We start from the raw sequence: 24,817 nt of genomic DNA on the forward strand, positions 1-24,817 counted from the left end.
TGTGAGTTGCTCAGATTGCTGTGCTAACACTGGTCATAAAATTCACCTTAGATATAAGGCAGGCTGCTCGGGGAAGGGGGCTAAGTGCACTCAACAAATAATGAAGAGAAATAAAAATAAATATCAAATGGCCCATAAAATCAAACAATAATGGTAACTAAAAAGTTCCTGGATTTGCTGCCAGAGGTAAAATCCCATCAGCAATATGAAATAACAAGAAATCCCCCCCTTGGCTCCTTCTCCACATGACACAAGTCAGCACGCCTGGTCACCAGAGTCGTTATGGAATACATCCTCCTCCCAGGGTCTTAGAAATGCATTTTTCCTGCTTTGAGAGACCTTCTGGGGTTCCATTTAACGGGGATCTGGGGAACACGTGAAAGGCATTTACAGCATCCAGCCCGGCCCTGCTTTTCCTGCAGGGGAAGCAGAGGTGTAACATTCACAGCCTTGCCACCACACCTGGGATGGAGAGGGCACAGCCCTTGGGGCACAGGGGTAGCTGCACTTCCAATAGCAGGGGGGACCTAAAAATACCAGGGGGGACCTAAAAATATCAGGGGGGACATAAAAATAACAGAGGGGGAACTTTTTTTTGAAGTCTTTCCCAGATCAGGGTGTGCTGACCAGGTGAGGGGCAGCTGAGGGAGATGGGGAAGGGGCTCAGGAGGAGAAAAGGAGGCTCAGGAGGGGCCTTTGGGCTCTCCTGACAGGAGGGGACAGCTTGGGGGGGTCAGGCTCAGCTCCCAGGGGACAACAGGACCAGAGGGAACGGCCTCAAGCTGGGTATTGGGGAAATTTCCCAATGGAAAGGATGGTGATGGTCAGGAAGGGGCTGCCCAGCGAGGTCTGAAATGTCCAAGGAGCTCGTGGAGGTGGCACTCAGAGCTCTGGGCTGGGGACAGGCTGGGGATCAGTCACAGCTTGGACTCGGTGGTCTTGGAGGCCTTTTCCAACCCAAATAACTCCGAGATTCCATAAAGTGACCCCCAGAGGAAGGGGAAGGTGTCAAATGAAGCCGAGCTGGAAGTGGGACAACCACGAGGTGCTGGGAAGGAGGGGCAGGAGCTGCCCCCAGGCAGCAGAACACAAAAAGAGCACCCCCGGCGATGGGGGAGAGCTGGGGGGCAGCTCCTGCAGCCCCAGATTCCAGCAGGGACAGGGAATGGAACACCAGGAGGGTCCGTGCACGGCCTCTTCCCCTGCTGACAGCTCCTGCTCTGGGCAGGTCGTGTCTGAAATAACAAGGCCCCGAGGTCCTGGCCGGGGTCTCCGTGTGCTGCAGCAACACAAATAGCAAATTAATAAGCACCGCTTCCCCTTCTCCCCAAGGTTTCACGAGGCTTAATTAATGAATGTCTGTAAAACGCATTCGGAGCTGGGAATGAAATGTGCTGTGGAAATGCCAAATATTTTTAATGCTCCAGCAGATTTAGGAGGTTTAAATAAGAAAAATACACAGCTTTTCCTCTTCGAAACAGATTGCTCCCCTCGAAGCAAAGAGCTCCAGAACATGAAGTTTTCATCAGGCTGACTTGAAAGGGAGTTTTCACGGCTCTCCAACGCGTTTATTCTCATGTACGAGTTCCCCCCTTTCCCTTCTACAGATGTGGACACCGAGCATGGGAAATCAAAGAAATCTACCCCCGGCCGTTGGCAGGGCCAGCGCTACGAATAATTTCCTGATTCCCACTGCTGCCTGGAATGCCCCCTCGAGCAGATGCGAGGCGGCTTTAGGAATTACACGGAGCCCGCGCGGCCCCGGCGGCTCTGGGGAGAGCCGGGAGGGCTCTGATGCCGACCATGTGTGGGGACGGAGGCGGCTCTGGCACCGCCAGGCGCGGGGAGCTCCGGCGACAGCACGGCACCCTCTGGAGGGAACTGCGGCTCCTGCACGGGCGGCTGCGGGCAGCAGCCCTGCTCCGAGCGGCCTGGCGGGAGCTTTGTGCCCACCACGGCTGTCCTGGCTGGCCGCAGACGTGATGGGTGCCGCAGGGGACACCGAGGGATACACGGGTGACACCGAGGGATACACAGGTGACACTTGAGTGATCCACGGGTGACACTGAGCACTCTGCAGGTGCCACTGAGTGATCCACAGGTGACACTGAGCGCCCCGCAGGTGACACTGAGTGATCCACAGGTGACACTGAGCACCCCGCAGGTGACATTGAGCACTCCGCAGGTGACACTGAGCTCTCTGCAGGTGACACAATGATCCGCAGGTGACATTGAGCGCTCCGCAGGTGCAATCCCGAGGGAAGTGCTGGGATTTCAGGCTGCAGCAAAGGAGGACATCAGCTGGATGATGCTCGGAGGGAAGGAGCTGGTGGCCTGGGGGTGGTGACACATCCGTGCAACCCCGCAGCTGCAGGGAGGTGACATCTCCTGGGACATCCCTGCGGACAGAACCCCAAGAGGCAGCGACAGAGCCTCAAAGTCCTCATTGAGGGGTGACAGAGTCCTGGTCCCTGCACTCTGGGGGGTGACAGAGCCCCGAGCACCTTGGCCATGGGGAGGTGACGGCCCCAATCCCACAACCCCGGGAGAAGCGACAGCCACTCCAGCCCCGGCAGAGGTGCCAGTCCCCGGTTCGAGGCGCCAGTCCCCGGTTCGAGGTGCCAGTCCCCGGTCCCCATCCCCGGGCAGCGGTGCCAGCCCCGGTCCCCATCCCGGCAGCGGTGCCAGCCCCGCTCTCCCGCGGGGCGGTGACACGGCGGCGGCGGCGGTGGCGGCGGGGCGGCGCCAGGCCCGGCGGGCTCGCAGCGGAGCCCGCGGCTCCCGGTCCCCGCCGCTGCTGCGCCTTTAACGCGGCGGCCCCGCCGCCTCCCCCGCGGCACCGGCGGCTGTGGCGGCGGCGCTCGGCGATGGCGGAGTCCGGCGGGGCCGAGTTCGGCGCGGAGCGGCCGAGCAGGTGAGCGGGGCCGGCGCGGCCTAGGCCGGGCAGCGGGGCCGGGCCCCATCGGCCCGCGGGGCGCCGGGCCCGGCCTCACCGAGCGCCGGCCGGGCCGCACCGAGAGCCGCTGCCCGGGGGCGCTGGCGGGCGGAGCACGGCCCGGTGCTCGGTGTACTCGGTGCTCAGTGCCCGGTGCTCAGTGCCTGGTGCTCCGTGCCCGGTGCTCGGTGTACCCGGTGCTCAGTGCTTGGTGCTCCGTGCCCGGTGCCCGGTGTGCCCGGTGCCCGGTGCTCGGTGTACCCAGGCCAGGGATTGTCCTGAGCGGGGACCGTGATGAGCAGAGATGCTGTTGCTCGTGGGGTGTGTGAGGGGGGAGGCTCTAAAGTAGAAAACAGTGTGAATTCTATAGTGAATCCCATAGGGAATCCACCCCGTGAGTCCCACCCTGGGTCAGCTCTGTGGAGCCACCAGCTGTGTGCGTTTATCAAAGCCCCAGGTGTAGCACTTGCAGAGACACCCAAGTTTTGCCATTCTGCTGCCCCCCGTCCCTTCTGCTGTGCCTGCAGACCCCCAGTCCCTGATTTTGGGAGGGTTATTCAGGCTTTGAAGGGGGCGCGGGGCAGGTGGTACCTGTCAGGGTGATGTGGTACCTGTTGGGGAGATGTGATACCTGTCAGCGTAATGTGGTATCTTTTGGGGTGATGTGGTGCCTCTCAGGGTGATGTGGTACCTGTCAGGGTGATGTGGTACCTGTCAGGGGGATGCTCTGGGTGTTGCAGGTGGTACCTGCTCACAGAGAAGTTTCTGTTCCCAGGGTCTGTCTGGGGTAGTTGTGCTGTCTGTCTGGGGCAGTTTTGCTGTCTGTCTGGGGTAGTTTTGCTGTCTGTCTGGATCAGTTGTGCTGTCTGTCCCGGGGATGTTTCCCTGCTGCTCTCTGGCTCTCACTTCCCCTCAAAGCCCGGTTTATCCTCAGCGCTGCCTCCTGCAATCCCCACCCGTTTGTGTCACACCGCGGAGGGGAAGCTCTCCCAGGCATTGCTCAGCCTGGAGAAGCCTCTCTGAATCCTCACCTATAGATCTATTCTATTTTTTCCCCCTAATAACCATCTGTGGAGCTCCACGCTGTGTCACCTGCAGCATCTCATTTCATCCCTCTGCGCCTCCCTTTCCTTTCTCAGGCAGGAATCCCAGCACTTCTCACTCCAGGTGTTGGTAGCACTTCTCCCCTGGCACTTGGGAGTTCCCTGGGTGTGCAGCAGTGAAAAATGGAAGTAATTTGTTTCAGGGCTGTGATAAATCACCCAGGCTGGAGCTGCAGCAGTTTTATTCCCCGGAGCTGCAGCTCCGTCATGTTCCCTATCGCTGAGTGTTTATTTTCTTTGTTAATTTTAAAGCAAAGCCCGTTCAAGTTTGGATCCTGCTTCTTGTTGGCCGGCAGTTTAAAGTTTTTTTTTTGCTTGTTTGAAGGTGGATTTATTGGGGAATAGGAGGAGAAACCTGATGGAGGACTTGGGATGTGGTGTGTGGAGCGTGAGGAGGATTCCGAGGGCATTCCCTGTCGGCAGTGATTCCTTGCTAGGTGCTTCCACTGGTGGCTTTTTGCGCTTCTCCTCTGCTCCCTGAGGCAGGAGGACAGAGGCTCGGGGCTGTTTCACACATGCCATTTGGATGGAGCACTGCAGCTCCAACGCCCCGGGCAGAATTTCCATCTTTGGAATTGCTACCGCTGGCCCGGGAGCTGCCCCGAGCAGGGGAATTCACTGGATTCGCTGCTCTGCTGGGATCCTGCCCTTCCATTCACACTCTGCGGGACCGTGGGGACAAAAGGACATGCTGATAAAGCCACTCCCGGGCATTGAAAAGCAAATTGCCCCGATCTTCTGTTTTCAAATAAACTTGGGGTTTGGGTGGTTTTTTCCTCTCTTCCTCCTTGGGTAGAATTTCATGACTTACAATTAGGTTTCATATTTTACTCCCAGTCCTCTCTGTCACGTAGAGGGAGAGTTTCAGGCTGCAGAATTCACTCCAAGGGACTGGGGAGAGGAAACTTGGGACCTTTTGGGACCCTCAGCAGGAGAAGCTTCTGTGCTTGAGCCGTCGTTGCTGCAGCCTTGGTGAGGTGGGGTTGTGCAAAGCACAAAAATCTGGGAAAATCATCATCCCAGATGCTGGAGAGAATGTCCCTGTGCAGGCCTTTCCATGGGAATGAATGGAGGTGTACAGACAAGCTGCTGAGGAATTAATTGGGAGAAATCCCTTGAAGGACACACTGGAGTGTTTGCTGTGAAAATCAGGATGAGCAGGCAAGGTCTTGTCACAAATGTCTGGGTCCCCATCAAGGGAGCGCTGACCTGAGCTTCCCAAACTTTATTCCTTCTGAGAAAGTGCTGGGAAGGAGAGGAATATCCACGGGGATGGAGTAAAACCCCAAAGGGGGAAGATAAGGGCTGTGAGCCTGCCTTGCTTTGGTGTTCCTGTCATCTCCTACAGCCTCACCCTTCAATCAGCCTCGGTATTTTTTCCCTTTTGGAGCTGAAGTGGAGTTTTTGTGGGGTTTCCATGATCTATCCTCTGCCACATGGCAAGTTTCAGACAGATTTAGTTGTTAGATCTGGTAGACGTGGTGTAAATGTTTATGCTCGAGCTGAATCACTGTAAAAATAACTGCAGCCTGCTCCTGCAGTGTGGGGAGAGCCCTGAGCTGGGGGTTTTATTTACACCAAAAGTGAACTTGGGGGATGCTCCACAGGTCCCTGTCCTACCTCTGAGTGCTGTGTGGCTTTGTGAGGAGGAGCCTTGCACAGCAGGACGTGGTCAAAGTGTCTCTCCCACTTTGTCATTTATTAAGAAATGCTGGAGTTGCACAGAAATTTGGGGTCTCTAAGGAAAGCTGTTCTGGGTGGCACAAAGCCTGTGCAAGACACGGCTGGGAGAGAAAACGATGTTGTGATGGGGACACACCTGAGTGCAGAGGGTTCGGGTCAGGAGAGCAATGGGCTGCAAGTGGATTTGAGCTGGAATTTGATGCTGAGTGCTGGAAACCACCAATTCCTCCATTTCCATGGAGCAACGGGGCTCCGTGTCTGCTGCTGCTCTCTGCTGCTCCATCACTTTGTGCCGGGTTTGCCTGAGCTCCCCGGCTGCTGCCAGGCTCCAGCGTGGAGGGTGGAGGTGCAGGGAGGGGAGAGGAGCACCTGCCCTGCACGTACCTGTGCCACCCTGCCCAGGGCGTGCCATCCTGCTGCACAAACGGCCTGGCACAGGCTCTGCTCCAAGGACCTCTGCAAAAGCTGGAACTTGCCTGACTTCTCCCCAGGTGTGGAGCGGGATGGGGCTGTGGGACAAAGTGGGGAGTGGGCTCCTGGCACTGGGGACCCTCCTGCCAGAGCTGTGGCACAGCTGGCACAGCTGGCACGGGCTGTCCCCACAGGGAAGGCGACACAGAGGTGGCTGAGCTGTGCAGAGCCCAGGCAGGTCCTGGCAGGTTTTGGGATGGGCACCATGCCATGGATCAGCTCTGGCAGGTCCTGGCAGATTTTGGGATGGGCACCATGCCATTGATCAGCTCTGGAAGGTCCTGGCAGATTTTGGGGTGGGCACCATGCCATGGATCAGCTCTGCTGGGCTCCCAGAGCTGGCAGGTCCTGGCAGATTTCGGGCTCCAGAGGTGTCAGGGTGGCACGGGGCCGGGCACAAGGCAGGAGGGCAGGTCCAGCAGTGCCTGTGTGGCCCAGGTGACACTGCTGGGGTGGCCCTGGTGGCTCTGCTGTGCTTCCCGACACCACTAGGTGCCTCCCGGCCTTTGCACTGCTGGGAGAGGCTCAGGAGCACCCGCTGCTCCCTCGGGCTGTTCCAGCAGCCGGGCACTGCTCGCATTTTTGGGTTATTTCGGACGTGGCACCGCTCGAATTTCACTTTTTGCTCTGCAGGGTTGGGGAAATGTGCAGTGTTTGAGGCAGGGAGTATTGAGTGTGTGACCAGGCCCAGCTTGGGGCTGTACATGGACTTTATGGGATGTAAACTCCACACTCTGAGGGTCCCTGAGTGCCTGGCTCTGTCCCTGCTGTCACTGGCGTGGACGTGCTCCAAGTGGTTTTTGTGTTTGCTCTGTTTGTTCTGCCTCAGAGGGATCAGGTTTGGGGCTGGCAAAAAATAATCATCAAGTTTGTGGTGTGAGGGAGCATCTTCTCATTTTCAATCGAGGTGGTGACAGGGCAGGGATGGGTGGTGATGGGTGCCACCTCTCCAGATGTCACCTCTCCAGATGTCACCTCTCTGCTGTCGCCAGCTTTGGGCAGGACTGAGGAAAAGCCAGTACAGGACAAACCCCCTAATGGTGGTAGCTCTAAATATGAAAAAAGAGCAATGGCAGAGCCTTGTCATTAATCTCACTGTGACATTTTTTGCCCCTCCAAGCCCTGGTGTCCAAACCTGGGCTCATGCACCTCTCACCTGAGAGTCCTCTGCTGCTTCTGGCTGCTGAAGGACCAGCACCAAACTGCGCCAGCACCAAGATGCCTCTGGCTCTGTGACAGAAGCATTAAAAAATCTCATTCTGGGGGGTTTTTATTGCTATTTTTCTTCCCCCCTCTCAGTTTTTCCTGGGTACGGCATGTCCTGCCCAGACCTCACGTTGGAACCCCGGGCGGTGGCAGAGTTGAACATGTTCACATCTTTCACCCTCCACTTTTTCGCTGCTCTGTTTCACCAGGCCAGCCAGCTTTTTGACAGCCATCCAGTTTTATTAGTGCAGAAAGCAAAATCCCACCTCCTTTGGCTTGCAAACAACCTCCTGATTGATGCCTGGGAGCAGAGTGAAATTCGTGTGTGTCTGCAGGGCCCCGAGCGAGCCCGGCGCAGAAGAAAAGAAAAACAGAGATTTTGGAAATGTCTCAGGCTTCTAAGGACATAAAAAATAATATTTAGCAAATAAATAAATGGAAAAGCTTCCTGCTGCTTTACCTTTGGGCTCCAGGGTGTCCTTGGTTGCAGCCTGGGGGAAATGGGATGCAGATAAAGAAATCAGGGGATCTGCAGGACCTGAGGCAGAAAGCACTGGACGATGAGCCAGGTGCCTCCTGGCTCATGTAAAATCCAGCTTTAATTGCTGTTTGCACGGAGCTGCAGGGCTGCTCAGGCCTGGGCTGGCCAGCAGTGGTCAGTGTGGGCACAGCAGTGCCCAGCCCCGTGCCAGGGCTGACCAGTCCGGCTGCTGGGAGAGGGACCAGCCTTTGGAGCCTGAAACAGAACTGAAAAAAAGCTTTGTTCGCTGGGCTTTGTCCTTTTCCTTTCTTAAACAGTGAATGTTTCTTTGCTCTCCCTTTGCCAAACAATAAATTCCCTGAAATTTTGAGTCTGGAGACTTTTCAAACTTTCCCATTGCGCTTGGGGCGTTTTCCATGGGTCCATTATTTTCACACACAGTATCACTCCTGAAACTCAGCCCCAGTTTGTGAGCTCTTCATTTGAGCCCTGCAAATTGCCAGTCACTTTTAAACAGCGATATTAGTCTCAGGCTCTCTCCTTTTATTTATTACTTTGATGAAAGAGATGGTGTCAGGAGTGGAAAATGAGTGGAGGCAGGGGAGGGAAATGGGAGAAATTAAGGGAAGGAGTTGGTAAAAGGAACAAAGAAATCGATTAAACACTTTTTTCTTTGCGCCCATATCTTTCTTGAGGACGATTTTGTTTCGCTGGAAAGCATCCCCTTCAATCAGAGTGTTAATATTTATTTAGTTGCTGATCATTCAGTGCTTGTTGTGGATTTCTGATTTGGCCAGAAATCGCTGTGAGTGCTGTTGGGAGCACAAGCAGGTTAACAGGGCAGGAATTTTGTGCCTCATCTTCCTTGCCCCAAACTCCCCAGGGAACTCCTTGCTGTGTCTGCTTAGAGGGATGCAAAGGCCACAGGAATATTCCCCCAAAATCCCAAATGAGAGTCTGGGAGGCAGCAAATCCGCAGTGAAGGGCTCAGCCTTTCTGCCCTAACGTAGCATTTGTGAGTGTGAAGTGCTGAAAACTCATTTTCATCGTTTGGGCATGTGATATAAAGCCTCAGGATCTGAAATATTACAGTCACCATGGCTACCAGTGACTTATCTGAGGGAGTTTGACTTTTGTTTTGATTTTAAGTGTCTTAATTGTAGTTTAAAAATCAGAATCTAAATGTGTTTTTTTACTTAGGCATGAAACTAAAGGCATTAAATGATTTGCATTATTAAAATATCTATAATGCTGCCTGTCAAAGGTTCCTAAAGAAGGTCCTTAATATTCATACCTTATGTTCTAAATAAAGTTACTCTCCAGCTTTATGGGAGTTCTGCCTCTCTCACCACAAAAAATGCCTTGCAGGTGCCTCGCTGGCTATTCTGCAACCCCAGCCCTTTTTGCTCGGCCTTGGGAAAGCTGTGCCACTCCATTCCTGGTGCTTTTCCACACGTTCTGCTGCTTTCCCCCCTTCCCCTGCTGTCCCCCAGCCCTTCCCTGCAGGGTCCCACCTCTGGAGCTGGCGTTTCTGGAAGAGTTTGGCTCTTGGAAGTTTGCCCTGCTCAGGAATCCTGCCAAGCCCCCTCCAGTTTCTGCTGGATGAAAAATGACCCGGCACCACCTGCCCAGAAAGTGGGGAAACGTGGGGATGCTGAGCTGGGATGGAGAGCACCAAAGTGCCCCTCCTTCCATGTTGTAAAAGGAGAGGAGGAACACGACGGGCAGATTTTTCCCCCTTAATTCAATCACCGAAATGTTACAATCTGTCCTGCTCTAATTCTCTCCACTTGTGCTTGTGCAGTGGTTGCAAACATGCTGAAATATGAACTCATGCTTGGTAAGCCTTTAATTCCAGCTTTGATGTTTTTAATCATCAGGACAGATTTGGTAAAAATGATTCATTAGCTCGAAAGGCATCCTTGGCTGCCACGTGACGCCGTGGGGAGCGGAGGAGGCAGCGCCAGGGCCGCTTCTGCTGCTTCTTGGGGTGCTCTTTGTGCCTCAGCTGGTCCTGCAGGTGTGGCCCTCAGCATCTGGGGCTCTGGGGTGTGCAGGTGCCTCCTCTGGGGTGTGCAGGTGCCTCCTCTGGGGCTCTGGGGTGTGCAGGTGCCCAGGGATGTCCCATGGATGTCACGGGGATGTCACCGGGGTGTCCCAGGGATGTCCCAGGGATGTCCCAGGGATGTCACAGAGATGTCCCAGGGGTGTTCCAGGGATGTCACAGGGGTGTCACAGGGAGGTCACAGGGATGTCACCGGGATGTCCCAGGGATGGTCCAGGGGTGTTCCAGGGATGGCCCATGGATGTCACAGGGATGTCACCGGCATGGTCCAGGGATGTCACAGGGGTGTCCCAGGGATGTCACCGGGATATCACAGGGATGTCACAGGGATGTCACCGGGATGGTCCAGGGGTATCCCAGGGATGTCACAGGGGTGTCCCAGGGGTGTCACAGGCGTGTTCCAGGGGTGTCCCAGGGGTGTCACAGGGATGTCACAGAGATGTCACAGGGATGTCCCATGGATGTCACAGGGATGTTCCTGGCGTGTTCCCAGAGCTCTGAGGCTGCTGCCCATGAGGCATCACGCCCCTGGCTCTCTGCTGTGGGATTCCAGCTGCCCCCGCCGTGCGTGCCATGGGGATAAAAGGATCCCTTTGACAGCTGTTTCCATATGGAAAGTGGCAGTGCTGTTGTGCAAAGCCACCTTTGTGCCCGCAGAGCCACGTGAGGGCCTGCTGGTGGCAGGGTGTTGGGATCCCTGCCGTGGGTGCTGGGGTGCCCACAGTGGGATGTTGGTGTGGGTGTGATTTTTGTGTCCTGCGTTTTTCCAACGGAGAAAATTGGCTGCAGCCCCATTCCTGACCCTGCTCCACGCTGACCCATTGAAACCCCCCGTGAAACTCCAGCTTTTTGAGCATCCCCAGGAAAATTCCAGAAGCTCCCCATCCCTGCCTCCGAGGAAAGGGAAGCAGCAGAATAAACACTTTCTCCCCGTTGTGCTGAAAGGCTTTTATCTCCCGGGGCACGTTCTGAGCTGCGAGGAGGAGGAGGAGACAAAACTCTTCCCAAGTTTTGTCTTCCAGGCTGTTCCTGCTGTAACAAATTGTTAAGCAACAAGTACACGGCATTTGGAGATCTGGGATGAGATAGCGACAGCCTCACAAAGGCGCTCTCACATGTTCAAGGCTTCCTTTTGTGCTCCGGGCTTTTATATATTTATTTTTCACTCTCTGGCATCCAACTGCTGCTCCTCTTCTTCCTCCATTGCCAGTGCTGCCAAGGCCGTGGATTCAGGCATGCTCCCGTGCCCAGCCAAGCCTGCTCTTATCACAAATCCCTTTTTCCTGCCCGCAGAGCAAACACGGCTTGGTGCTGTTCTCTCACCTCTCCTCCTACCCCTTTGTTTTCCAGAAATCCCTTACTTGATTTCTCATGCTTTGTGTGGACTTTGTTTTGTTTCCAGCTTTTTTTTTCCTCCTTAAAATCCTTCTGTGGTTTTTTTTTTGTTGTTTTTTTGGTTTTTTTTTTTGTTTTTTTTTTGTTTTTTTTTTTTTGCTGGACATTAGTGATGCTTTTCTTTTGTTTTACTTTTTTTTTTTTTTTTTCCCTCCTTCAGGGTATTGTGTAATCATTGGATCCTTTTATTCTATCCCTGTAAATAGACAAAGGGACCGGAACACGGAGGTTTTCCTGGAGTGGCTGTTCCATTACCTGTTGAAATGAATGCCACATCCAAACACCTTTATGCCACACAGATGGGCCAACCCACCCTGAGCTAATCCTGTAAAAGTGAATTGAGGAAAAGGAAAAAATAAAGGAATATTTGTGCAGGTGACGCTGGTTGTTTGAACCTGTGCTGCGTGTCGATCCAGGGGCAGCATTCCCATAGGGATGAACCCCAAGGCTGGCTGGGAAGGGGAATGTTTGAAATCAGTACCAAAAAAAAATTTAAAAACTGAGGAAAATTTGCATGAGGAGACTCCTGCAGAGATGGAGTGTGACAAAGTCACACAAACTCAGGAATTTGGGGTCCTGCTGGATCCGTCCCTGTGGATTTTACCTGTCCAGCCTGGAGCTGTGGCTTTTGTGCTGCTCATGGACCTTTCCTCCTTCCTCCCCAGCAAACCCAGGTTGCAGCCAGGAGAGGGAAAGGGGTTTGACGTGCTGAGAATCCCTCCAATCTCTTCCCTCTCTTTTCCTCGGGACAGACATTTCTTGGCTTGCAGAGTGTGGATAAAGGTCCTGTCAGCAGCTGCCTTCGTGCTAATCCCTTTTATTCCAGCGAGGAACACCCCACGCTCTGCTCTGAGGCTCTTTGGAGCACTTTGATTTTGGGGAGGGCATTTCAGACCACCCCACCCCAGCTGAGCACCCCCAGCCATCCCAGCAGGAGCTCCCATGGATTTTGAGGAGCATTCCCAAGCCTGAGGAGCTTGATCCAGCCTGCCAAGGTTTGCTTTGAGCTCCAGAGCCGCCTCCCAGAGCTCTGATGGACATCCCAGATTTCCCCTCTCCCTAAAGCTTGCAGGAAATTGCAACCCGATAGGAGCAGCCCTGTCCCCTGTCCCTCATTGTTTGAGGATTGTTTACATCCCCTTTTTTGTTATCCCATCTCCCTGACTCTTGCCTGACCTCGCCGGCGCGTTTGGTCCATTGTGTGTGGCTGTTGTTGTTCTTAGGGAGGAGGGTTGGAGCAAACCCTGGGATTACTCAACCCCTGCCTGCTCCTTTTTGGCTCCCTTGCTTGATTCCACCTACATAATAATAATAATAATAATAATAATAATAATAATAATAATAATAATAATAATAATAATAATAATAATAATAATAGTGATGATAATTCCCTCTAGGTGCAGTCCTAAGTGCACTCTCCCACTGTGGATTTGGAGCAGCTCACACACCTTCCCAGACTCAGGATAATCTCCTCGGGATTGTTTTGAGGTCATGTTTCCACAAAAGATTCCTCAAAAAGGCAGGGACCAAGCAGCAGGATGCTCCTGGAAACATCAGCTCCATCCTGACCGTTGATCCCTGTGTTTTCTCCCCAGTGATCCTGAAAAGTCGGCCGGAGCTGGATTAAATTCTACAGATGAATTTGGGGTTCCCCAGGAGCGGCTCAGGGCACCTTGCAGTGGCTCCTGGAGTTCCCTGCAGAGCATCCCCAGGGTGCTCCCCTGGAGCAGGGCCCCGCTGCTGCCCCTGCCAAGCGCCTGTGAGGGCAGGCAGAGCCCGTGGGGAGCAGTGTGAGAGGCTCTGGGAAGAGCAGGGAGGTGTTTACCCTGCTGACCAACAGCTCCAACAGCTGACGCGGTTCAGGGCAGCCAGTGCCGTGCAATATTCTGCTTTTTGCTCCTCTCCTGGGGGTCAGGCAGCAGGGAAGGATCGGATGGGGCAGGCAGGAGCAGGGATGCAGCAGCTGCCCCGGGGAAGGTGCTGAGCAGGAGCAGCAAATGTGGCTGGGTGCTGTGGTTGGAGTGCAGGTCAGGGTGGGCTCTGGTGGAGACACCAACGTTCCCTGGAGCCTGTGGCCCCAGGAGATGTCTGGCTGGTGTGTGGAGCCCCGCGTGTGCTGCAGGGATGTCAGCAGTGCCAGAGCATGTCTGCAATTCCTGCAAGTGTTTTGTGCTGGGAGAAGGGAGCTCGAGGTGTTCCCTGGGTGGCTCTGAGGTGGGAGTCTGCCTTCCAGCTGGTGCCAGCTGCTGTGTGCCCATCTGGCTGGGTGGGTGTGTGACATTCTGTGCTCATCTCAAACCAGGCTGTCTCTCTTGTTCTGTTTTTAGCATGGCTGACAAGAACAGCACCCTGAAATGCACGTTCTCTGCTCCTGGCCACAGCACCACGCTGCTGCAGGGACTGGCCTCGCTCCGAGCCCAGGCTCAGCTGCTTGATGTCATCCTCACTATAAATAATGAAGTGTTTCAGGTTCATAAAGTTGTCTTGGCTGCCTGCAGTGACTATTTCAGGTGAGAACCCCATAGGGAAGCAGGCACTTTCACCTTTCCCGTGGGTTTGCTGTCTCCCCATCCTCCCCATCCCAGCCTCCCCACCACATCCCAAAGTCCCCCCCTGCAGAAGCCTTGGGAGGTTTGGTTTGCTCCATGAGTGTCCTGCAGGCAGGTAGAGGTTCAGGAGCAGTCCCTCTGCACTCAGGTTGGTTCAGCTGCAGCTGCTGGGCCAAGGCAGGAGCCCAAGCTGAGGTTTGGACCCCACCTGGGCAGGTGTTGGTGCTGCTTTTGCTGTTGAGCTGGTTTGGAAGTGGCAGTGAGGCTCCAAAATGAGGCACCCCATCCTCCTGTTCTGTGTAGCCACCTCTGCTCTGCCTGTGGGGCTCCCTGCCCCTGGGCTGAGAGCACCAAGTGTGGTCCCAGAAGGTCTGGGAGAATTGTCCCAGCTGCTGTGGGCTGAAAACCAAAGCACTGTGAGGAGTTCTGCAGCCAAATTAATGCAGAGAGAGTCCTGAGTGAAAATAGGAGTTTCATCCATCTTTCCTCCGTCACAGAATCACAGAATTGTGATTGTGAGGTTGGAAAAGATCTCCAAGGCCATCGAGCTCAACCTTGTCACCAGCCTAGAGCACCGAGTGCCACATCCAGGAGCTCCTGGGACAGCTCCAGGGATGGGGGCTCCAAACTGAGGACACACCATTAATCCTGGAGCTGCTCTGGGTTGGTAATGGCACTGTTTGTTCCTCCCTGCCAGGGTGGTTCCACTGTCAGAGTCTCATTGCTGAGTGGGTTCCTGCTCAGAACCTTCAGTGGGTTCCTGCTCAGAACTTCAGAGGTGCTCAGGAAGGTTGTCCTGGGGAACAACAGCAGAATAATCCAGGTTTTGAAACCACTCTGTAGATTTTTTTTTTTCTGAGGGAAGGGGGAGGGAAAAGAGTGAAATTGAAGCATTTATATAATCATCATTTTAGAACCATAACACTTTTGAAGGGAATTGCATTCTAGTTGATGGTTTGTCTTCAGCATGGCAACAATGAAGGCTCAGTGGAGGCTTTCCTCTCCCTGCTGAGCTGGTGCAGCAGCACACGCGTGGCTGTGTGTCCTCTGGGGCGAGGGATCAGGGCTGGGACAGGGGATGTGTTGGGGTTTCTGCACAATGCTCTCATCTGCTGCACGGACAAATAATTGGGAACAGCGTTCCTGGTCACTGGGTTACAGCAGGCTGATCTCACAGGCAGATATTTCCTCATTTAGGTCATTTAGGATTTCTTGGGTTTATGCTGGAAGGCAGCAGGTTTTCTAGCCTGGTTTGGACAGGAAACTTGGAACTCCTGTCTTTTGACAGCGTTCCCAAGATATTCCTTTATTCCCGTGTCGGGGCAGAGTCTGCTCAGCATTTTTTGGGGCTGACTCTCACCTTGGAGTCGGCACAGGCATCTCTGGTGACACCACGGGTTTACCTTTCCCATGGAAAAGAGCAGGTGGAAAAAACCAGCCCAAAAAGTGCAGGTTTGAGACCTTTTGTGTGACATTTCATGGATTGCTGGGATGTGTGTGCAGTGGCAGGGAGCAGTGACACTCCCGTCACCGGTGTCACTCCATGTCACTCCATGTCACCTGCTCTGACTTTGCCTGACCCACAACTGCTCTGCCACTGCTCCTTGAGCACCACGGGGTGCAAACCCTCACCCCCAGCCACCCCTGGGCAGCAAACCCCTCAGGAACGGGCTGGGAATGGCCCAGATGCCAGAAAGGGCCCAAACCCCACAGGTGCAGCCCCAGCCCCATCTGGAGCAGCCTCCAGGCCTCGGTGAGGAATGTGCTTCCTGTGGAATTGGGGAGCCTCCCAAGGAGGAGATCCAGGGCCTGAGCTCTGCTGGCCTGGGCTGGTGCTGTGCTCGCAGCTGTGCTGTAACTGAGCCTTTTTCCCCCCATTTGTGTTTAATTGCCTGTCAGCCCCCTGCTGCCCGGGCCGCAGCTCCCATTTTTTCAGGCCTTGGGAGGGAGCCTTGCAGGGGAGGCTCTGCTGGAAGACCAAAGCTGTTCCTGAGATGTGCTGCACCTGCAATTTTTGAGCCATTTCGTAGTTGCCTGTGAGGTAAAGGATAACAGGGCCTAAAGGCCTCGCTGCCAGGGGTCACTGAACTCCCACCAAAGGCGTGTTCCCTCCTTGTGCCCCCAAATCCTAAAGCTAAAACCACCTAAAACCCTTCAGGGTATGGCTCCCAATCAGCTGGTGTACATCCCCTGGGATCCTTTTTGGTTGGATATCACGGGTTATTGGTGTCCAGAATTGTTCACTCCTGCTCTGGCAGCTCTGCCTCTTCCTGGAGCTTGGTCCTGTGGTCTGCTCCTATTCCCGCTGCCAGTGGGATTGAAAAACTTCTCCAGTTGCTGAATATTCCTCCTCAGTGCACTGTTTATGCAAGCCTTATGTAAGTCATTGCACACTCTCATTTCTCCTGGCTCATAGAGATTTAGCCTTGATTTATTCCCCCCTTCCCCGCCCCGAGAGAATCAGAGTGTTAAATAAAACCCAATTCCGAGGTGCTGCATCTCTTGCTGAAGCAGGGGGGGTTTTGTGTTTGTGTTGCTGACCCGCAGGGCCATGTTCACGGGCGGCATGAGAGAAGCCAGCCAGGACGTGATCGAGCTCAAGGGCGTGTCTGCCAAGGGCCTGAAGCACATCATCGACTTCGCCTACAGCGCCGAGGTCACGCTGGACCTCGACTGCATCCAGGACGTGCTGGGAGCTGCCGTCTTCCTGCAGATGGTGCCGGTGGTGGAGCTGTGCGAGGAGTTCCTCAAGTCGGCCATGAGCGTGGAGACGTGCCTCAACATCGGCCAGATGGCCACCACCTTCAGCCTGGCCTCCCTCAAGGAGTCCGTGGACGCCTTCACCTTCAGGCACTTCCTGCAGATCTCGGAGGAGGAGGATTTCCTGCACCTGCCCCTGGAGCGCCTGGTGTTCTTCCTGCAGAGCAACAAGCTCAAGAGCTGCAGCGAGATCGAGCTGTTCCGCGCCGCCGTGCGCTGGCTGCAGTTCGACCCCGCGCGCCGCGCCAGCGCCAGCCGCGTGCTCTGCCACATCCGCTTCCCGCTCATGAAGTCCTCGGAGCTGGTGGACAGCGTGCAGACCCTGGACATCATGGTGGAGGACGTGCTGTGCCGCCAGTACCTGCTGGAGGCCTTCAACTACCAGATCCTGCCCTTCCGGCAGCACGAGATGCAGTCGCCGCGCACGGCCATCCGCTCGGACGTGCTGTCCCTCGTCACCTTCGGCGGCACGCCCTACACCGACAACGACCGCACCGTCAGCCCCAAGGTGTTCTGCCTGCCCGACGCGGCCGGGCGCCAGTTCCGCGAGCTCACCGCCATGGAGGTGGGCAGCAGCCACTCGTGCGTGGCCGTGCTCGACAACTTCGTGTACCTGGTCGGGGGGCAGCAGCTGCAGTACCGCAGCGGGGAGGGCGCCGTCGACGTCTCCTACCGCTACGACCCCCACCTGAACCAGTGGCTGCGCATCCAGGCCATGCAGGAGAGCAGGATCCAGTTCCAGCTCAACGTCCTGCGCGGCATGGTGTACGCCACGGGCGGCCGCAACCGCTCGGGCAGCCTGGCCTCGGTGGAGAAGTACTGCCCCAAGGACAACGAGTGGACCTACGTGTGCTCCCTGAAGCGCAGGACGTGGGGCCACGCCGGCGCCACCGCGGGGGACAGGCTCTACATCTCGGGGGGCTACGGCATCTCCGTGGAGGACAAGAAGGCGCTGCACTGCTACGACCCCGCCGCCGACCAGTGGGAGTTCAAGACGCCCATGAACGAGCCGCGGGTGCTGCACGCCATGGTCAGCGCCAACAGCAGGATCTACGCCCTGGGGGGACGCATGGACCACGTGGATCGCTGCTTCGACGTCCTGGCCGTGGAGTATTACGTCCCCGAGACGGACCAGTGGACCACGGTGAGCCCCATGCGCGCGGGGCAGTCGGAGGCCGGCTGCTGCCTCCTGGAGAAAAAGATCTACATCGTGGGGGGCTACAACTGGCACCTCAACAACGTCACCAGCATCGTGCAGGTCTACAACACGGAGACGGACGAGTGGGAGAGGGACTTGCACTTCCCGGAGTCGTTTGCTGGCATCGCCTGCGCCCCCGTCATCCTCCCGCAGGTGACGAGCCAGAGGTGACTCGGGGGGCTCCGGGGGACAGGGAAGGACAGAACAGCTCCAGAATGTCCCTGCTCCTGCTGGGGAGCCCTGCAAGCCGGCTCCAGCAGCAGCACTTGCCAGCCAGGCAGACTGAACAGATGTTACAGCTGGGAAAAGCTTTTCTCTCCTCTCTCAGCCATTTTTGTGGTGGGGGGAGCGTTTTTGCCAACTTTTCGTATTTTTAATGCACTGCAAACATTGGCAGCTGAGGAGTCGCTCAGCACTGGAGTCTTGTTTCCAAGAGATCAGGTGAGGGTTTTTTATCAATAGCTCCAAAAATAAAAAAATCATCGTGCGACGCTTTGTTGGTTTTTTAGCAAACAAAAAAAACAAAACAAAACCAAAACCTGTGTAACACACTGACCTCCAGAAGCAATAAAAGGACAGTGGGAGCTACAGGAGCTCAGGTGCTTGGATTGGGAAGGCAGATCCCTGTTTTTCAAAGGTGACTTTTCCTTTTATTTCCCCTTCCTGAAAAAGGGAATATTTATCCCTGCACACCTCTGGTCTTCACTGCTCAGATCACGCTGCAGTTCCTCGGCCCCTCCAGCTCCTCTAGTGCAGAAATTCTCCCTTAATTGGGGCGTGCAGGGTTTGCAGCACTAAAGCCATGGTGAAAGCTTGATTATATATAAACAGCATGATTATTTGGGTTTAGAAGTGCCAAAAATTTGGCTGTCCTGGCAATAAGAGCTCTGCAGTCAGTGAAGCCAAGAGCTCCCGCAGATTCTGGGTCAGGGTTTTCACCTTTCCCAACTCTTCCTCCAGTAAAGGAGGTGGGTGCTACTCCCTCAGCAGCTGCAAGGTTTTCTTCCCTGCCACGTGGATGAGCTGCTTGGCATCCCCAGACGATGGGAGCCCCAGTGGAATGTGGTTTTGTTGTTGTTGTGGTGGTATGTTCAATTAATGGGTTGGTTTGTGATGGCTCTGCCATTTTTGTAAAATCTTCACTGCACAGAACACTTCCTGAACTTTCCTCTCCTCCAAGCCATTTTCCTTATTTAATTTGACGAATGAATTGCAAAAACCTCTGCTTTTATCAGGAATTCTGTTTCCAAGGGCTTTGTTTTGTATCTGTGTCAGCTTGATTTGGATGCATGCGGTCTCCTTTTGTGGGGAAGCTGTTGCATTCTGCTCTGAAATAAATCCTGGGCTGCAACCTTTAGTGCCAACTCGTAGTGTCTGGTGTGCTGGTGAGTCCTGGAGGGGTCTGTGTGAAGCATGAGCTCCACAGCTCAGGGATTTTTCTGGAATCCAGGGGATCAGAGCACCTCTGGGTGGGACGGAGGGTGCTGGCAATCTGAATTCCAGATAAAAGCCATGCAGAATTTCCCCTGTTCCTCTCCCTGTGCTGGTTTGCAGTACTGAGTGGATGAAAAGGACGTGTTGCAGTGTGGAATGCTGCACTTGGAGGGCTCTCAGGCTCTTGCCTGGCTCCTTTTCTCTGCTCCTTTGGCCCGGCCTGGCCGCCAGAAACGCCCGGGATGGGCTTGGCAGAGACAGGAGGTGCTGAGAGGATGAGCTGGAGCTCACTGCAAGCTCCACAGCTCCAAAGGAACGGATTTTCCTTGCTGAATGGTTCCACATGTGTATGAAAATGGAATTTCTCAGGTGGGTAACAGTGGAGGTGTTCCTCCTTTCCTGTGTGCGGGGTCTGCTCAATCCCTCTCTGAGGGTGTTGTTCCTTCATCCAGAGTGACAGAGGGGTTCAGGTGGGTATTTGGGGTAAATCCTTCCCTGGCAGGTGGGCAGGCCCTGGCACAGGTGCCCAGAGCAGCTGGGGCTGCCCCTGATCCCTGGCAGTGCCCAGGGCCAGGCTGGGCACTGGGGACAGTGGGAAGTGTCCCCATGGCAGGGGTGGCACTGGGTGGGCTCAGGGTCCCTCCCAACCCCAGCCACTCTGGAGTTCCACGATTCTGCAGCACTGCAGCAATGTTCCTGTTTTACTTGAACTGTTCCCTGATTCCTGGGGCAGCAGTACATGGCTTGGGTGCTCTGTAACCCCTGAGTTTCTCTGGATGTGCAGCTGTGGTTCCCATCCCAGGGATCCATGTGGAGCCCATCTCTGGAATCTCGTCCCGAGGAAACCAAACTTTATTTATTTTATTTTTCCCTTCAGGTTTCTCAGGTAGGTGTGTGTGTGCTGGGGGGAAAGAGGAGAATCCTTGGAAAACAGGGAAAAGCCTGTTTAGTCTCACTTTTAAGGACAGCCTTACAAAAATAAACCTAACCCAGGTATTCCTTCCTGTTGGAAATGTAGTTTGCAGACAGGAGGATGCACAAAGCCCTTCTGCAATTCTATTTATTAAACAATTGCCTGCCATGAAGCAAAGCCAGCCTGGCATTGCCATTCCTGTTCCTTCCAGTTTCCAGAGCAGGAGCTGGGAAAGAGTCTGGAGGTCTCTGGATCAGAGCACTGCAGCTCTTTGGTGCTGGAATGTTCTTTTTATAGCAGAGTAAATAATTATTTCTCATCAAAAGAGCTGGAAATCTTCTGGCCGCTCTAAATTTAGCAGAGGCTCAAATATTTGTGGACCATAAATATTTTGGATGATAAATTTTGCTTGACCCCTGTGCAGGGGATGGAGTTGTGGCTCTTGGCTGGACTGATACTCTGACAGTAAATGGGTTTGGTGCTTTTGGTGCATTCAGTAATTGAGATTTCAGGAGGATTTCCCCATAAATACAGATGGGACTGTGTGGAAACACCTGCCAGGATGCCCCACATGGAAGGGAGGTGGATTGGGCTCCTCTTTTCCTGAGGAATGAGCAAAGCCAGATAAATGTTTGATTGCACTCGGAGCCATTTATGGGCCTCGGGGCAGCCATAAAAGCCCTGGGGGCGAATTGGGTGAATCTGGAAATGCCCCTGAGCAGATGTGGAGCAGGAGAAGCTGCAGCATCGTCAGCACAGAGCCCCGTGTCCTCCAGAGGCTCCTCTCAGGCCTGGGGTAATCATTCCTGTCTCCTCTCATGTTTTATGGGCCTGAATTGTGCTTGAAGGCGCGCAGGCAGCGCTGGGAGCCCTGGCAGGGTGCAGAGAGGAGGGACGGGGATGTCTGCATCCCACTGTGGGTGTCGCTGCCCCCCTGGCTGCCCCCAGCCCCTCTGCCGCCTCCCCCAGCCCCGGTAATGCGGCCCCGAAGGGTTGGAGCAGCCGTGGAAAATGTCAATGCCTTTGGTTCCGACAGAAGCACGGCGCTGCCAGCAGCTCCCGGCCAGCCTGGTGCTGCTGTGGATGCTGCCGTGGGAGCCACATCAAACCCAGGCAGAAATTCCCCCTCCCAGCCCTGTGATAAGGGCCGGAGCTGCTGAAACTCCACAAACTTGCGGGGCATTCATCACAGCAGGATCATTGGAGCCAGACTGCTGTCAGGATAAATAAAACATGTTCCCCAGTGCAGCTCTAATTATGATTTTTAGCCAGTTGTGTAATGTGCAGAACTTTATTTACAATAAATCTTCCCGTTGCTCGCACAAATGAATGGGATTTCATCACGGGAGGCTGGAGGAGCAGGAGAAGGGGATGTGGCTGCAGGAACTCTCAGGCTGGGGCGCTGGCAGGGCAGGACAGGGAGCTCAGCTGGATGCTCTGGCCCTCCAAGCCCCCCTGCCTTCCACCTGTGGGGTTAATAATTGGTGTGGTGGTGTTGGGGTCCCCAGGACAAGGTGAGAAATGAGAATTTGGCTCCAGGTTCTCAGAAGGCTGATTTATTTTATTGCTATATATATATATATATATATATATATATATATGTATATAGTATATTATATTTTATATATATAGTATATTATATTTTATATATATAGTATATTATATTTTATATATATGATATATAATATAATTATATATAATTACGTATATTATTATAGAAGATATTATAATTAATATTACATAACACATAATAATATATAATTATGCATTATGCATTATATAACGATATATTAATATAATATAATATAATATAATATAATATAATATAATATAATATAATATAATATAACATAACATAACATAACATAACATAACATAACATAACATAATATAATATAATATAATATAATATAATATAATATAATATATATTTTTCTATAAAATATCGATATAATAAATATATATAATATATAAAATATGTAATAATATATAATATGTATAATGTATATAATATTGCATTATATTATTATATTTATAATATATTATTTTATGTTAAAAGAAAATTATATACTAAAACTATACTAAAGAAAGAGACAGGAGACATCAGAAGTTTAGACAAGAGTGATAACAAAAACCCATGACAGACTCAGTCTGACACAGCTGGGTGGGATTGGCCATTAATTAAAAACAATTCACATGCTGGGTAAACAATTGTCCAAATCTCATTCCGAAGGAGCAAAATGTGGAGAAGCTGAAGCTTCTCGTCTCACCGGGAGAACTCCTGGTGAAGGATTTTTCAGCAAACATCAGGGTGACATCCTGGGAGCACAGGAGTAAAATCTGGGAGCACAGGAGTATCCCCCAGCCATTCCCCCCAGTGCTGTGAGCAGAGTCAGCTCTGCAGGCTGATGCTGATGCTGATGCTGAGTGGGCTCAGCAGCATCCCACAGCCTGCACAACTTTTGTTTTCTCTCATTTTCTCCTTCCCAGCTCCTCTCTGAGCTCCAGGAACAGGCATCTTTTCTGTTTTGGCGCTTCTCTGCTTGATAGCTCAGCTCCAGGGAGGAGCTCCAGCTTTAATTTGTGGGGCAGGGACGTTTCTGACTGCTCCAACACCAGAAAATGAGCCCAAAGTGGGATTTTCTGCTGGGAAACAGCTGCTGCTGGAGCTGCACCCAAACCCCTGTCCCAAAATCGGCCTCAGAGCTCCAGGAAAGGGCTGAGGAGGAAGAGGAGGGTGAAGGTTCCCATCCTGAGTGCCCGGGCCAGGCTGGAGGGGCTCGCAGCAGCCTGGGCTGGTGGAAGTTGCCCCCAGGTGATTTTCATCCATCCCACACCACTCTGGGGTCTCTGCAAGCAGAAACGCTGCCAGGGCAAAACTTTTCAGAGGGTTTTACAAGCTGGAGAGGGAAATCAAAGCCTTTGGCCGCGTCCCCGAGGCTTTGCAGTTGCTCTTTCACACCCAGGCCCCTGTAATTAGCTCGCACTGGTTTATGTGGCTTCTTAAGAAATGAAAATCTCCTTTTTTTTGGGGTTGTTTGTGCAGGCCACCAGCCCAGCCTGTGCTGGCTGCCCCTCAGCCCAGCTGGAGCCTTTGAAGTCCCAGGGCTCGCACCACATCAGGAGCACCTCGAGCAGAATGGGTCCTTTCATGTATTTCATCCTTTTCTAAATTTTATTTTTCGATCATCTGGGCCCCAGCACTTTGCAAACTGCACTGAAAGTTATTTTCCATGTGGGTAAACGATGTTTGCAAGCAGGCTGCTGATCTGGGCCTGCCCACAGAGCTGGCAATTATTTAGCTGTGAGTGCAAAGTTCTTCTTCCCCTCTGTGCTGTGGGGTCTGAGGGTGCAGAGGGAGTCCCTGGCAGATCAGTGCTGGCATTCAGCCCCTCCAGGGAGGCTCCAGCTGCATTTCCAGCTGGATTGCTCAGGAATGTTTGAATTCCATGAGCAAGGTCGCCCTGGGGTGCAGGTAACGTGCCTGGGCTGTTCCTTTTTGCAGGATTTGGGGTTTGCACGTGAGGGGAGGCTGCCAAAAGCTGCCAAAAGCCTGGACTTGGGGTTTCTGAGGGAGAAGATCTGAATTTTCCCCGTGGAAAAAGGGAGGATTAACCCCAGCGTGGGCAGAGGTGCCCTCTGTGTGTCACCCTGAGTGCTGGGGGGTCAGAGGGGGATCCAGGTGGGATTTTGGGAAGAGATTTCTCTGGGAGGGTGGGGAGGTGCTGGGACGGAATTCCCATTGCTGCTGTGGCTGCTCCATCCCTGGAAGTTCCCAAAGATTGGAGGGAATATTGCAGGGATGAGCCAGCCTTCTGTGTGAGTGAATCTGGGGGCTCCCCGAGGGCAGAGTGCTCCAGGTGCTTTTGTTTGCCCTCTGGAAACAAGGAAATCTCAAATTAAATAAATTATCACCAGCTCCAAGCGAAACAAGAGAATGTTTTCCTACTCCAAGCAGGGTTTGGAGTCCCGTTCAAAACAACTGGGGACTCTGAGGATTTTCTTCTCCGAGGATAATGGGAATGTCAACAGCGACGTTAAGTAGGAAGTGTGAAAGATCCAAATCTTTGTGTCTGCAGGCTTAAAAAAAAAAAAAAAAAAAAAGAAAAGAAAAAAAAGAGCAGTCAGCTCATGTGAGGATCACAGCACAAGCTCAGCTGTCCTGGTGCTGAGTCCCTCACACCTTCCTGGGAAAGCCTTTGTGTGAATTTTGGGTGAATTTTTTGTGAGCTTTTGTGTGAATTTTGGGTTTGTCTGCAGGGCGTTCTGGAGGATGGAACCCAGCGGGTAAAGAGGGAAAAGCAGCAAAGCAGCAGCAGCAGCTCCTCACCTGTCCTGGGGGAGCGTTTCTGGCAGCTCTGGGGGCTCTGAGAGTGCTCCGGAGCCTCAGATCCCAAAATCGCTGCCCAAACACGGCTGGCAGGAGGAGTGGGGGGTCCCAGAGGGGCAGTTCGGGGGACAGGGGGCAGTTCAGGTGAGGTGAAGCCATTCAGGTCAGATGGGACAGTTCCGTTCAGGTGAGAAGGGGCAGTTCAGGTGAGATGGAGCAGTTCAGTTCAGGTGAGATAGAGCCATTCAGGTGAGGTGAGAAGGAGGGGTTCAGGTGAGATGGGGCAGTTCAGTT

General features: G+C 53.5%; 1 protein-coding gene across 1 annotated transcript; it reads left to right on the top strand.

Moving 5' to 3' along the window:
* Positions 1-2,848: 2,848 nt before the first annotated feature.
* KLHL26 (kelch like family member 26) lies at positions 2,849-19,210 on the top strand. The gene is made up of 3 exons (XM_063161196.1): positions 2,849-2,914; positions 13,667-13,849; positions 16,436-19,210. Exons 1-3 carry the CDS (start codon positions 2,868-2,870, stop codon positions 18,015-18,017), a joined length of 1,812 nt encoding a protein of 603 aa, XP_063017266.1. The 5' UTR covers positions 2,849-2,867; the 3' UTR covers positions 18,018-19,210.
* Positions 19,211-24,817: the final 5,607 nt, after the last annotated feature.

Source organism: Melospiza melodia, chromosome 7 (assembly GCF_035770615.1).
Source record: "Melospiza melodia melodia isolate bMelMel2 chromosome 7, bMelMel2.pri, whole genome shotgun sequence".
Classification (NCBI taxonomy): domain Eukaryota; kingdom Metazoa; phylum Chordata; class Aves; order Passeriformes; family Passerellidae; genus Melospiza; species Melospiza melodia.

Excerpts from the sequence above, each read along its gene's own strand:
- KLHL26 (XM_063161196.1), top strand. The coding sequence starts at position 2,868 with ATGGCGGAGTCCGGCGGGGCCGAGTTCGGCGCGGAGCGGCCGAGCAG. Across the intron at positions 2,915-13,666 it reads GGCGCGGAGCGGCCGAGCAG|CATGGCTGACAAGAACAGCA; the intron begins GTGAGCGGGGCC and ends TTCTGTTTTTAG. Across the intron at positions 13,850-16,435 it reads GCCTGCAGTGACTATTTCAG|GGCCATGTTCACGGGCGGCA; the intron begins GTGAGAACCCCA and ends GCTGACCCGCAG.